At 42.4% G+C, this 14,797-nt stretch overlaps 1 protein-coding gene across 2 annotated transcripts; it reads left to right on the forward strand.

Moving 5' to 3' along the window:
- The first annotated feature begins 384 nt into the window (after positions 1-384).
- On the forward strand, positions 385-11,344 carry LOC135550554 (ras-related protein Rab-4B-like). Of its 2 annotated transcripts, XR_010457120.1 has the most exons (9): positions 385-557; positions 901-981; positions 2,589-2,703; positions 6,055-6,117; positions 6,223-6,377; positions 6,464-6,559; positions 6,681-6,847; positions 9,242-9,348; positions 9,430-11,344. XR_010457120.1 is itself a non-coding variant. In XM_064981479.1 (8 exons), exons 1-7 carry the CDS (start codon positions 536-538, stop codon positions 6,797-6,799), a joined length of 651 nt encoding a protein of 216 aa, XP_064837551.1. In that variant the 5' UTR covers positions 385-535; the 3' UTR covers positions 6,800-6,847; positions 9,242-11,344. The 2 variants fall into 2 exon arrangements, 1 of the variants encoding a protein (XP_064837551.1); XM_064981479.1 differs by having other exon boundaries at positions 9,242-11,344.
- The last annotated feature ends 3,453 nt before the right edge of the window (positions 11,345-14,797 follow it).

Below are 14,797 nucleotides of genomic sequence, written 5' to 3' on the forward strand. Positions count from 1 at the left end.
AGGGGTGAATGGGTGCATATTCAATAATTGGAGCTTACTCAAAAGTGTCATTAAACTGCATTGTTCCCCTTTTCTTGATTTTTGCTTAAATTGTTTAATAAATGTTGAGTACATGTTTGAACCTTTCAAAACTGCTCCCATCAATTAATCTTTTTTGACATCTCAGTATGTCACTTTCAGACATACACACAAACACACATTACTCTGATTATTCATCAAATTAAATAATTCTACAATTATATGCCTAAATAATTATCAAAAACATAACATTCATGTTATCATCTCACTGAGAGTAAAATATTGATCCTACATGCTACAAGCGACAAAGCCTACAGTCCATGAAGCGTCCCCGTCTTCTACAAATAACGTTACGTAGCTAGAACGTCGCAATTGTCGTCATGACGTACGTCTGTCTTGGATGGCAAAACAATTTATGTGGATGAATCCTTCTGATTAAACGGGATTTGTGGCCATTTTTGAAACGCCAATAAGTTATTTATTCACATTTCAGCACTCGAAGACCTTGAATCCATCAATGGAAATGACAGAAACATATGGTAAGCAAAGCAATATTTGGCGTCACTATATGCTATGCGGGTTGTTCTTTTGTCTGGGATAAGAAACAAGATGAAGCTTGTAGGCTAGACAGCCGCCTATAGCTTGCAACTTAGTAAACATTACTTACATTACTTGTCAGTCTATAAGATAGTTAGCTAGTTCTCTAGATCTGTAACACTCGTCGTCAGTAACCGTAACCACTGCTTCTGTTTGATTTGTGAGAAAACGACATCGCGGCTTTCAACGTCTCTGCTCTTGGCTGCTTCCATGTGGTCAGTCTGTTGTAGTCGTGTGATGTAGTAAATGTGTTATCATAATTTCTTCTCCTTCGTTCTTTTCCAGATTTCCTTTTTAAATTCTTGGTGATTGGAAGTGCGGGATCAGGGAAATCCTGTCTTCTCCATCAATTTATAGAAAACAAGTGTAAGTGAAATTGTTATTAAATGGATAACTTTCAGAAACAGTATATGCACGTCTTAAAGATCACTGGCCTCATGGAGATGGCTCTGTAATGTTATATTATGGCTCTGTAATGTTATATTATGGCACTGTAATGTTATATTATGGCACTGTAATGTTATAGTAGGGTAATATTATAGTAATGTTATAGTAGGGCACTGTAATGTTATAGTAGGGTACTGTAATGTTATAGTAGGGCACTGTAATGTTATAGTAGGGCACTGTAATGTTATAGTAGGGCACCGTAATGTTATAGTAGGGTACTGTAATGTTATAGTAGGGTACTGTAATGTTATAGTAGGGTACCGTAATGTTATAGTAGGGTACCATAATGTTATAGTAGGGTACTGTAATGTTGTAGTAGGGTACTATAATGTTATGATAATGTAATGTTTCGGTAATGTTATGGTAGTGTGCTGTAATGTTATATTAAGGTACTGTAATGTTATGATGGTACTGTAAGGTTATAGTAGGGTACTGTAATGTTATAGTAGGGGACTGTAATGTTGTGGTAATGTTATAGTAGGGGACTGTAATGTTATAGTAAGGTACTGTAATGTTATAGTAGGGTACTGTAATGTTATATTAAGGTACTGTAATGTTAAAGTAGGGTACTGTAATGTTATGGTACTGTATTGTTATGGTACTGTAATGTGTTATTATGGTACTGTAATGTGTTATTATGGTACTGTAATGTTATAGTAGGGTACTGTAATGTTATAGTAGGGTACTGTAATGTTACAGTAGGGTACTGTAATGTTATAGTAGGGTACTGTAATGTTACAGTAGGGTACTGTAATGTTAGGGTACTGTAATGTTATATTGTAGTACTGTAATGTGTTATGGTACTATAATGTTATATTATGGTACTGTAATATTATAATAGGGTACTGTAATGTTATATTATGGTACTGTAATGTTATAGTAGGGTAATGTGTTATTATGGTACTGTAATGTGTTATTATGGTACTGTAATGTTATAGTAGAGTACTGTAATGTTATATTATGGTACTGTAATGTGTTATTATGGTACTGTAATGTGTTATTATGGTACTGTAATGTGTATTATGGTACTGTAATGTGTTATGGTACTGTAATGTGTTATTATGGTACTGTAATGTTATAGTAGGGTACTGTAATGTTATGGTACTGTAATGTGTTATTATGGTACTGTAATGTGTTATTATGGTACTGTAATGTGTTATTATGGTACTGTAATGTGTTATTATGGTACTGTAATGTGTTATTATGGTACTGTAATGTATTATGGTACTGTAATGTTATAGTACTGTAATATTATATTATGGTACTGTAATGTTATAGTAGGGTACTGTAATGTGTTATTATGTTACTGGAATGTTATGGTACTGTAATGCGTTATTATGGTACTGGCATGTTATAGTAGGGTATGGATTGGTATATTCACTGGTATCACTACCAAGTTTTTGGATATGTTTAGTCTACATTTACATTAGGCTCTATGAGACAACATGAAATATACCAGCAAAGCTTCCCTACCACCATGTGCAATAGAGTGTTTTGTTTTGTGTTGTCTGTTCTGTCCCATGTAGTCAAGCAGGACTCCAGCCACACCATCGGGGTGGAGTTTGGCTCCCGGGTGGTAATGGTCGCTGGCAAGACGGTCAAGTTACAGATCTGGGACACAGCTGGACAGGAGCGATTCCGGTAGGTAGCTCTAATTAACAGGATGCTTGTTATCTGATATCTCAGCAGGATGTTCATTTGATCAAATCAAATGTTATTAGTCACATGCGCCGAATACAACCTTACAGTGACATGCTTACGAGCCCCTAACCCCCCCCAAAAATACAGCCTGGTATAGAGGTCCTGGATGGCAGGAGGCTTTGCCCCAGTGGTGTACTGGGCCGTACGCACTACCCTCTGTCGTGGCTTGCGGTCAGAGGCCGAGCAGTTGCCATACCAGGCGGTGACGCAATCATTCAGGATGCTCTCGATGGTGCAGCTGTAGAAACTTTTGAGGATCTGAGGACCCATGCCAAATATTTTCAGTCTCCTTGGGGGAAATGGTTTTGTCGTGCCCTCTTCACTACTGTCTTGGTGTGCTTGGACCATGTCAGTTTGTCGGTGCCCCTGTGTTGAGGATCAATGTGGCCACATGGGGGCGGCTTGTCAAAGTCCAGGATCCAGTTGCAGAGGGAGGTGTTTAGTCCCAGGGTCCTTAGCTTATTGATGAGCTTTGAGGGCACTATGGTGTTGAACGCTGAGCTGTAGTCAATGAATAGCATTCTCACATAGGTGTACTTTTTTCTAGGTGGGAAAGGGCAGTGTGGAGTGCAATATAAATTGAATCATCTGTGGATCTGTTAGGACAGTATTCAAGTTGGAGTGGGTCTCTGGGATAATGGTGTTCATGTGAGCCATGACCAGCCTTTCAAAGCACTTCATGGCTACAGAAGTGCTACGGGTCAGTAGTAATTTAGGCAGGTTACCTTAGTGTTCTTGGGCACAGGGACTATAGTGGTCTGCTTAAAACATGTTGGTATTACAGACTCGGACAAGGAGAGGTTGAAAATGACACCTGCCAGTTGGTCAGCGAATGCTCGCAGTACACGTCCTGGTAATCTGTCTGGCCCTGCGGCCTTGTGAATGTTGACCTGTTTAAAGGTCTTACTCACATCGGCTACGGAGAGCGTGATCACACAGTCTTCCGGAACAACTGGTGCTCTCATGGATGTTTCAGTGTTATTTGCCTCGAAGCAAGCATAGAAGTAGTTTAGCTCTTCTGGTAGACTCGTGTCACTGGGTAGTTCTCAGCTGTGCTTCCCTTTGTAGTCTGTAATGGTTTGCAAGCCCTGCCACATCCGAAGAGCGTTGGAGCCGGTGTAGTACGATTCGATCTTAGTCCTATATTGACAATTTGCCTGTTTGATGGTTCGTCGGACGGCATAGCAGGATTTCTTATAATCCTCCGGGTTAGAGTCCTGCTCCTTGAAAGTGGCAGCTCTAGCCTTTAGCTCAGTGCGGATATTGCCTGTAATCCATGGTTTCTGGTTGGGGTATGTACGTACGGTCACTGTCGGGACAACGTCATCGATGCACTTATTGATGAAGCCAATGACTAATGTGGTGTACTCCTCAATGCAATCGAAGGAATCCCGGAACATATTCCAGTCTGTGCTAGCAAATCAGGCCTGTAGTTTAGCATCTGCTTCATCTGACCACTTTTTTAAATTAATTGAGTCACTGGTGCTTCCTGCTTTAATTCACACATCTAAAAGTAAAAGGGATTTAATTTCTATATTAGGACGAGCAATGTCGAATTCCGGAGTATAATGAATATATATACAGTGCTTTCTGAAATTATTCCGGTCCCTTCACTTTTTCCACATTTTGTTACGTTACAGCCTTATTCTAAAATTGATTAAATTGTTTTTTTACCCTCATCAATCTGCACACAATACCCCAGAAATGTTTGCTAATTTATTAAAAAATAAAAATTGAAATATCACATTTACTTAAGTATTCAGACCCTTTACTCAGTACTTTGTTGAACCATCTTTGGCAGCGATTACAGCCTAGAGTCTTCTTGGGTATGACGCTACTAGCTTGGTTCACCTGTATTTGGGGAGTTTCTCCCATTCTTCTCTGCAGATCCTCTCAAGCTCTGTCAGGTTGGATGGGGAGCGTTGCTGCACAGCTATTTTAAGGTCTATTCAGAGATGTTCGATCTGGTTCCAATCCGGGCTCTGGCCGGGCCACTCAAGGACATCCCAAAGTCACTCCTACGTTGTCTTGGCTGTGTGCTTAGGGTCGTTGGCCTGTTGGAATGTGAACCTTCACCCCAGTCTGGAGGTCCTGAGCGCTCTGGAGCAGTTTTTCATCAGGATCTCTCTTTGCTCCGTTCATCTTTGCCTCAATCCTGACTAGTCTCCCAGTCCCTGCCGCTGAAAAACAACCCCACAGCATGATGCTGCCACCACCATGCTTCAAGGCAGGGGTGGTGCCAGGTTTCCTCCAGATGTGATGCTTGGCATTCAGGCCAAAGAGCTGTCATGTGCCTTTTACTGAGGAGTGACTTCCGTCTGGCCACTCTACCATAAAGGCCTGATTGGTGGAGTGCTGCAGGGATGGTTGTCCTTCTGGAAGGTTCTCCCATCTCCACAGAGGAGCCCTGTCAGAGTAACCATCAGGTTTTTCAGTCTCTCGCTTCCAGCTTTGATGCACCTGTACTGACCTCGCCTTCTGAATGATAGTGGGTTGAACAGGCCGTGGCTCGGGTGGTTGTAGTCTTTGATGATCTTTTTGGCCTTCCTGTGACTTCAGGTATTGTAGGTGTCCTGGGGGGCAGGTAGTGTGCCCCCTGTGATGCATTTGGCAGACCGCACCACCCTCTGGAGATCCCTGCGGTTGCGGGCGGTGCAGTTGCTGTACCGAGCGGTGAAATAGCCCGACAGGATGCTCTCAATGGTGCATCTGTAAAAGTTTGAGGGTCTTAAGAGCCAAATGTATTCTTCCTCCTGAGGTTGAAGATACACTGTTGCGGTGCCTTCACCACACTGTCTGTGTGGGTGGACCATTTCAGATTGTCAGTGATGTGTACGCCGAGGAACTTGAAGCTTTCCACCTTGTCCGCTGCGGCTCTGTGGATGGGGGCGTGCTCCCTCTGCTGTCTCCTGAAGTCCACAATCAGCTCCATTACTTTGTTGGCATTGAGGGAGAGGTTATTTTCCTTGCACCACTCCACCAGGGCCCTCACCTCCTCCCTTTCTTGTCATTATTGGTAATCAGGCCTACTACTGTTGTGTCGACTGCAAACTTGACGATTGAGTTGGAAGCCTGCGTGGCCACGCAAGTCATGGGAGAACAAGGAGTACAGGAGGGGGCTAAGCATGCACCCTTGTGGGGCCCCTGTGTTGAGGATCAGCGTAATGGAGTTGTTGTTTCCGACCTTTCCCTTTGACGTAAGTATTAGTGGATGCTACATTATGTTCTACATCATGATGTTGGAAAGAGACGGCTCCTCTGTCTGACACTCTTGTTTCCCCCTGACCTCAGATCAGTGACTCGCAGTTATTACAGAGGGGCAGCAGGGGCTCTCTTGGTTTATGACATCACCAGGTAAGACCCTGATTTACACTAATCCCAAATTAACCCCATATTAGATGACAGTGGACCCATTTAATATTTTACTTGAATATACTTCTGTGTTTCTGGGTATCCAAGTCGGGAAACTTACAATTCCCTGACCAACTGGTTGACAGACGCTCGGACACTGGCCAGTCCAAACATCGTCATTATCCTCTGTGGGAACAAGAAGGACCTAGAAGCTGACAGAGAGGTCACTTTCCTTGAGGCATCCCGTTTTGCCCAGGAGAATGGTAATGACCCTGCATACTGAGTGATGGTTGTGACTATAGATAAAGGAGATTGATTACTTAATTAGTCCATGTTGTTATAAAAACAGAAGTGATGTTCCTGGAGACGAGCGCCCTCACCGGAGAAAACGTGGAGGAGGCCTTCCTCAAATGTGGTCGCACCATCATCAACAAGATAGAGTCAGGTAATAACGCAGAGCAATGTAGTGCACTAGTGATATATAGGCATCCACATTCGCTGAAGTGCTAACTGTATCTTTGGATGCGTTTTCTCATGTTTAATACGTCAATGTGTCTCCTCTGTAGGTGAGTTAGACCCAGAGCGGATGGGCTCAGGGATCCAGTATGGTGACACAACGGTGAGGCAGCTTCGCCAGTCGCCACAGGCTGGCTCAGAACAGGGCAGAGATCAGTGCAACTGTTAAAGGCTAATGCTAACCCAGCTCTAAGACACACAAATCCCATGTCTCCAGGTAAGTAGCTTGTATTAAACCTGCACTGATAAGTATGGCTCCTTACAAGTGTTTTGAATTTCTTCAATTGATAATCTATTAGTGTGATAATTTTAGGGCTGTCCCCAATTATTTGACTGGTCGATAGGCTGTTGGTCGACCAACGTTTTCTTTAGAAAACTACAACAACAAAAAATCCTACTTCCTGAATGGATTTTTCTCAGGTTTTTGCCTGCCAAATAAGTTCTGTTATACTCACAGACATTATTTGAATAGTTCTGGAAACATTAGTGTGTTTTCTATCCAAATATACTCATTATATGCATATCCTATCTTCTGGGCCTGAGTAAAAGGCAGTTTGGGCATGCTTTTCATCCAAAATTCCAAATGCTGCCCCCTACCCTAGAGAAGTTAATGAAGCTGCCAGTTGAGGACTTGTGAGTCTGTTTCTCAAACTCGACATTCTAATGTACTTGTCTTCTTGCTCAGTTGAGCACTGGGGCATCCCACTCCTCTTTCTATTCTGGTTAGAGCCAGTTTGCGCTGTCCTCTGAAGGGAGTAGTACACAGCGTTGTATGAGATCTTCAGTTTTTTGGCAATTTCTCGCATGGAATAGCCATCATTTCACAGAACAAGAATAGACTGACGAGTTTCAGAAGAAAGTTCTTTGTTTCTGGCCATTTTGAGCCTGTAATCAAACCCACAAATGCTGATGCTCCAGATACTTAACTAGTCTAAAGAAGGCCAGTTTTATTGCTTCTTTAATCATCTTTAAACAGTTTTCAGTTGTGCTTACATACTTGCAAAAGGGTATTCTAATGATCAATTAGCCTTTTAAAATGATAAACTTGGATTAGCTAACACAACGTGCCATTGGAACACAGGAGGGATGGTTGCTGATAATGGGCCTCTGTACACCTATGTAGATATTCCATAAAAAATTAGCAGTTTACAGCTACAATAGTCATTGACAACATTAACAATGTCTACACTATATTTCTGATCAATTTCATGTCATTTTAATGGACAAAAAAAAAAAAAAATCAGCTTTTCTTTCAAAAACAAGGACATTTCCTTGAACGTTAGTGTGTGTGTGTGATAATTATATATATTTTTTTGATGGCACGCGAGACACCGGTCTTATTCGCGGCCATCTCTGTGAACAAGAGCGTCTGCTAAATGACTTAAATGTAATGTAAATGTCTAATCCATTGCGCCGACCACGGGGATGGCACAGTCAAAGGGGAGTGTGGCTGCACAATGCATTTCTCTCTCCAGAAATCCAATTTGTGCATATTCATTGTTTCATAACTTCATTGAGATTTTTTTTGTTTGTTTTTGCGTTTGATTGTTAGTGTCTATCAATTCCCCATTACATACAGCACCAGTCAAAAGTTGGGACACACCTACTCATTCCAGGGTTTTTCTTTATTTGTACTATTTTCTTCATTGTAGATTAATAGTGAAGACCTGAAAACTATGAAATAACATGGAATCATGTAGTAATCAAAAAAAGTGTTAAACAATTCAAAATATATTTGAGATTTCTAAGTAGCCACCCTTTGCCTTGATGACATCTTTGCACTCTTGACATTCTCCCAACAAAGTCTGTTTTTCTATCCATTGAGAATGACAATAGTTCCTCAATGTATTTGAAAATATTTCCAGTGTTCTCCCTTTCGATAACCACTCAGAGTGAAAGGGAAAAATGTAATTCTCTGATCATAAAATAGTTATACCGATTACTTCTTCTTCCTTGCTAAATAGCCTACAGCTGTGTCTGTCCCGAGCTCACTGGCTCTGGAAACTCAGAGCCCAGAATATTTTATACAATGTTGCAAGGACAGTTCGTTGCAGACAGGCACTGCGTGGCCATGCGTAGCCAATGTGATTTATAGGATATTTATTTTGATCAGGATATTTTCTACCTGCAGGCCGCAATATTTTTATTTGTTAGCTTTATAGGCTATTTTTGCATATTTGGCGATGGCAGTAGAACTAACTTTTTAGGTTTATCATTTTCATTTAAGATTTGGATAGAATTTTGATTAACCACATGACAATGATTTTGAGATATGAAAAAGTTATAAATTAAATTAAACTGTTTTACGGAAATGTGCATATGAACTGCCGGTAGAATTGGTCCAATAAATTGGCATTCCACATGAGAAGGTTTGCTGACTCCTCGTGTAGCCTATTACTGACAACTTCAGGAGAGTAATGGCAAAATATATGAAAGCCAGTAGGAGAGGGAGGATGGTCAAGTTTCTTCTGGCTATCTTGATCTCTGGCTCCTTCTTTAGTCGGCCCTAGATCAGTTAAATTATTGTTGGTATTTAGCGAACTGGGCTGAACTTGTACACCGGGCAGAGAGAGATTTAACATCTTTCCTTTAACCGTCTCTGCACACTCAGGCTTTTAGAGGACTGTCCTGTGACTTGACCCCTGCTCCTGGAAAATTGCTGGAGAGACCCTGTGTGGAACTTAAGGCTGGTTTAGCGTCTTGATCAGGAACTGTGATGTGAGTATCTGGGTCCAGTCATTGAGCTACTCTTCTCCAGGCCTGTCACTCTCTGACTACTGCTCCGCTGTGCATTGCCAGGGACTACAAATGACATCAGCAGAGAGACCTGACCAATCAGAGCCAGGCCCATGGACACACATCAGGATGTTTGTTTTCAATGTCTTTATTCAGAAGCAACAGCCACAGCAGCTCATACACCTCTCACTGTTCACTCTATTGATATAAAGCTGGTGAAAGTCAGGTCAAAGCTTGTAGACAGTGATGGGACTGACATGGTGTAAGGAGAACACAACACCAGACTTTTATTTGTGTTCGATCTCTATAAAAGTTTAGCCTATTTATTGGTTGTGTTGAAAAATGTTGTGAATATATCAAAAGGAAATAACATTTGTGACATTGGTGTACAATGTTTTATGAGACTGTAAAAAGCAGAGAACTTCTATGTTAGTCACAATGTACACATACAGTACTGTGTGAGTACAATTTTGACAATGTTAATACACATATATACATACAAAAGTATGTGGACCCCCCCAAATTAGTAGATTCAGCTATTTCAGACACAGGTGTATAAAGTCGAGCACACCGCCATGCAATCTCCATAGACAAACATTAGCAAGAGAATGGCCTTACTGAAGAGCTCAGTGACTTTCAACGTGACACCATCATAGGATGCCACCTTACCAACAAGTCAGTTCATCATATTTCTGCCCTGCTACAGCTGCCCCGGTCATTTGTAAGTACTGTTATTGTGAAGTGGCAACAACTGCTCATCCGCGAAGTTTTAGGCCACACAAGCTCACAGAATGGGACCACCGAGTGTTGAAGTGCGTAAAAAGAATCTGTCCTCGGGTTGCAACACTCACTACCTAGTTCCAAACTGCCTCTGGAAGCAATGTCAGCACAAAAACTTCGCCGGGAGCTTCATGAGCTCCATAGCCGTGCAGCCACACAAGCCTAAGATCACAATGCCAGGTGTCGGCTGGAGTGGTGTAAAGCTCGCTGCTGTTGGACTCTGGAGCAGTGGAAACGCGTTCTCTGGAGTGATGAACCACGCTTCACCATCTGGCAGTCCGACAAACGATTCTGGGTTTGGCAGATGCCAGGAGAATGCTAACTGCCCCAATGCATAGTACCAACTGTAAAGTTGTTTCAGCATGACAATGGCACTAAGCACAAAGCGAGGTCCATACAGAAATGTTTTGTTGAGATTGCAGTGGAAGAATTTGACTGACTTGCACAGAGCCCTGACCTCAACCCCATCAAACAACTTTGGGATGTTTTGGAACGCCAACTGTGAGCCAGGCCTAATCGCCGAACATCGGTGCCCGACCTCACTAATGCTCTTGTGGCTGAATGGAAGCAAGTCCCCACAGCAATGTCCCATCAATGGAAAGCATTCCCTGAAGAGTGGAGGCTATTATAGCAGCAAAGGGGGGACCAACTCCATATTAATGCCCATGATTTTGGAATGAGATGTTTGACGAGCAGGTGTCCACATACTTTTGTTCATGTGTTTAGGAGTTGGAGGCAAGCCCAACAGTCGTATGTATGTATGTATGTATGTATGTATGTATGTATGTATGTATGTATGTATGTATGTATGTATGTATGTATGTATGTATGTATGTATGTATGTATGTATGTATGTATGAAGACAGTGTGCATTGGATCTGGATGACTCCTAAACGTCAGGTTAGGGGGAAAACAAATATGTATTTTACATGTGAGGTATTGTTGCAATGATTATGAAAGGGTTGAGGCCATATCTAAATCCACTCAAACCAGATTGTCATTGATGGACCGAAGTAAAGCACAAACGTGAGTATCTCCATTTTTAAAGTTGTTTGTGTGATTGGTTTTAGTAGATGCATATATTTGGACTATGATCTTATATGTGATGTTTGTGTGCTAGATAATTATTGAACTGAAGCACTGCCATTCCTTTGCAAAGCCTGTATGATCTTAAATTAATTAATAAATAAACCAAATGAATTACACTTTCTCTATCACTTCCCATTGGAATGACTGTGGCTGACACACATTTTACACATCCCTGTTCTGGAGTCAGATCCTACACAGGATGAATCATCTTCAGTGGTTAAATTGCTATCTGGCTCCTGCACCTTGGGTTAAAGGGAGAGCCAAGCTCCAGCACCTTGGGTTAAAGGGAGAGCCAGGCTCCAGCACCTTGGGTTAAAGGGAGAGCCAACTCCTGCACCTTGGGTTAAAGGGAGAGCCAACTCCTGCACCTTGGGTTAAAGGGAGAGCCAACTCCTGCACCTTGGGTTAAAGGGAGAGCCAACTCCTGCACCTTGGGTTAAAGGGAGAGCCAACTCCTGCACCTTGGGTTAAAGGGAGAGCCAAGCTCCAGCACCTTGGTTTAAAGGGAGAGCCAAGCTCCAGCACATTGGGTTAAAGGGAGAGCCATGCTCCTGCACCTTGGGTTAAAGGGAGAGCCAAGCACCAGCACCTTGGGTTAAAGGGAGAGCCATGCTCCTGCACCTTGGGTCAAAGGGAGAGCGAAGCTCCAGCACCTTGGGTTAAAGGGAGAGCCAAGCTCCAGCACCTTTCATGATCAAAGAGAAGAGTTGGAAAAAAGTAAGAAAAGTAGCATAAACCAACATTAGGGTTGTGGTTGAAGAGTTTTTTTTCTCAAAATGCTATATACACACACATTTTTCACAAGAAACAAATGCTTATAGGTACCTTTTTGTGTTTGTAAAATATTACTGTTCTCAGATTTTAAATTAATAGAATCATAGGTGTGTATTAAAATGGGTTTTGTTGCAAAACGCTATAAGTATCGTATCCTGTATATTTAACAAATTCAACCCATTATAAATCCAGTCTCATGCTATAGTGTTTGGTTAGAGTTAGGCCTTGTCCCGAATGGCACTACTTTTGACCAGAGAACAGATGTCATTGTTTTTTCGTTTTGCAACAAAATGTGATTATTTGTCTCTCTTAAATTACGTCCATCTAGTGATAGGTTTCAAACAAATGTAACAGGGTTGGTTGTTTCCACTTGCCTCTAAAGAAAGGGGTATTTAATGTTCAAGCATTCTTATTGGTTGGTTCAACTCTGATGACAATAAGGCGTGTTGTGATTGGCACCTCTTGCAGAGAGGGGGAGATCTCGAACGTCAGGTGTGGACATGATACTACAGTTAGGACTGAACCAGATGTGGACATACTACAGTTAGGACTGAACCAGATGTGGACATGATACTACAGTTAGGGTTGGGGTTGAACCAGGATGTGGACATGATACTACAGTTAGGACTGAACCAGATGTGGACATGATACTACAGTTAGGACTGAACCAGATGTGGACATGGTTAGGACTGAACCAGATGTGGATGTGGACTGAATGATGTACATGCTACTACAGTTAGGACTGAACCAGATGTGGACATGCTACTACAGTTAGGACTGAACCAGATGTGGACATGCTACTACAGTTAGGACTGAACCAGATGTGGACATGATACTACAGTTAGGGTTGGGTTTGAACCAGATGTGGACATGATACTACAGTTAGGGTTGGGGTTGAACCAGGATGTGGACATGATACTACAGTTAGGGTTGGGGTTGAACCAGGATGTGGACATGATACTACAGTTAGGACTGAACCAGATGTGGACATGATACTACAGCTAGGACTGAACCAGATGTGGACATGCTACTACAGTTAGGACTGAACCAGATGTGGACATGCTACTACAGTTAGGACTGAACCAGAGGTGGACATGATACTACAGTTAGGACTGAACCAGATGTGGACATGCTACTACAGTTAGGACTGAACCAGATGTGGACATGCTACTACAGTTAGGACTGAACCAGATGTGGACATGCTACTACAGTTAGGGTTGGGACTGAACCAGATGTGGACATGATACTACAGTTAGGGTTGGGGTTGAACCAGATGTGGACATGCTACTACAGGGTTGGGGTTGGATGTGGACATGATACTACAGTTAGGGTTGGGGTTGAACCAGATGTGGACATGATACTACAGTTAGGACTGAACCAGATGTGGACATGCTACTACAGCTAGGACTGAACCAGATGTGGACATGCTACTACAGTTAGTACTGAACCAGATGTGGACATGCTACTACAGTTAGTACTGAACCAGATGTGGACATGCTACTACAGTTAGACTGAACCAGATGTGGACATGCTACTACAGTTAGTACTGAACCAGATGTGGACATGCTACTACAGTTAGGACTGAACCAGATGTGGACATGCTACTACAGTTAGGACTGAACCAGATGTGGACATGCTACTACAGTTAGGGTTGGGGTTGAACCAGATGTGGACATGCTACTACAGTTAGTACTGAACCAGATGTGGACATGCTACTACAGTTAGGGTTGGGGTTGAACCAGATGTGGACATGATACTACAGTTAGGGTTGGGGTTGAACCAGATGTGGACATGATACTACAGTTAGTACTGAACCAGATGTGGACATGCTACTACAGTTAGTACTGAACCAGATGTGGACATGCTACTACAGTTAGTACTGAACCAGATGTGGACATGCTACTACAGTTAGTACTGAACCAGATGTGGACATGCTACTACAGTTAGTACTGAACCAGATGTGGACATGCTACTACAGTTAGTACTGAACCAGATGTGGACATGCTACTACAGTTAGTACTGAACCAGATGTGGACTGAACAGATGTGGACATGCTACTACAGTTAGGGTTGGGGGAACCAGATGTGAACCAGATGTGGACATGATACTACAGTTAGGGTTACTGAACCAGATGTGGACATGCTACTACAGTTAGGGTTGGGGTTGAACCAGATGTGGGCATGACACTACAGTTAGGACTGAACCAGATGTGGACATGATACTACAGTTAGGGTTGGGGTTGAACCAGATGTGGACATGATACTACAGTTAGGGTTGGGGATGAACCAGGATGTGGACATGATACTACAGTTAGGACTGAACCAGATTGGACACGATACTACAGTTGGGGTTGAACCAGATGTGGACATGATACTACAGTTAGGGTGAACCAGGGGATACTACAGTTTGAACCAGATGTGGACATGATACTACAGTTGGGACTGAACCAGATGTGGACATGATAATACAGTTAGGGTTGGGGTTGAACCAGATGTGGACATGATACTACAGTTAGGGTTGGGGTTGAACCAGATGTGGACATGATACTACAGTTAGGGTTGGGGTTGAACCAGGATGTGGACATGACACTACAGTTAGGACTGAACCAGATGTGGACATGATACTACAGTTAGGACTGAACCAGATGTGGACATGATACTACAGTTAGGGTTGGGGTTGAACCAGATGTGGACATGATACTACAGTTAGGACTGAACCAGATGTGGACATGATACTACAGTTAGGTTGGGGTTGAACCAGATGTGGACATGATACTACAGTTAGGACT

The sequence above is a fragment of the Oncorhynchus masou genome, chromosome 12 (assembly GCF_036934945.1).
Source record: "Oncorhynchus masou masou isolate Uvic2021 chromosome 12, UVic_Omas_1.1, whole genome shotgun sequence".
Lineage (NCBI taxonomy): Eukaryota > Metazoa > Chordata > Actinopteri > Salmoniformes > Salmonidae > Oncorhynchus > Oncorhynchus masou.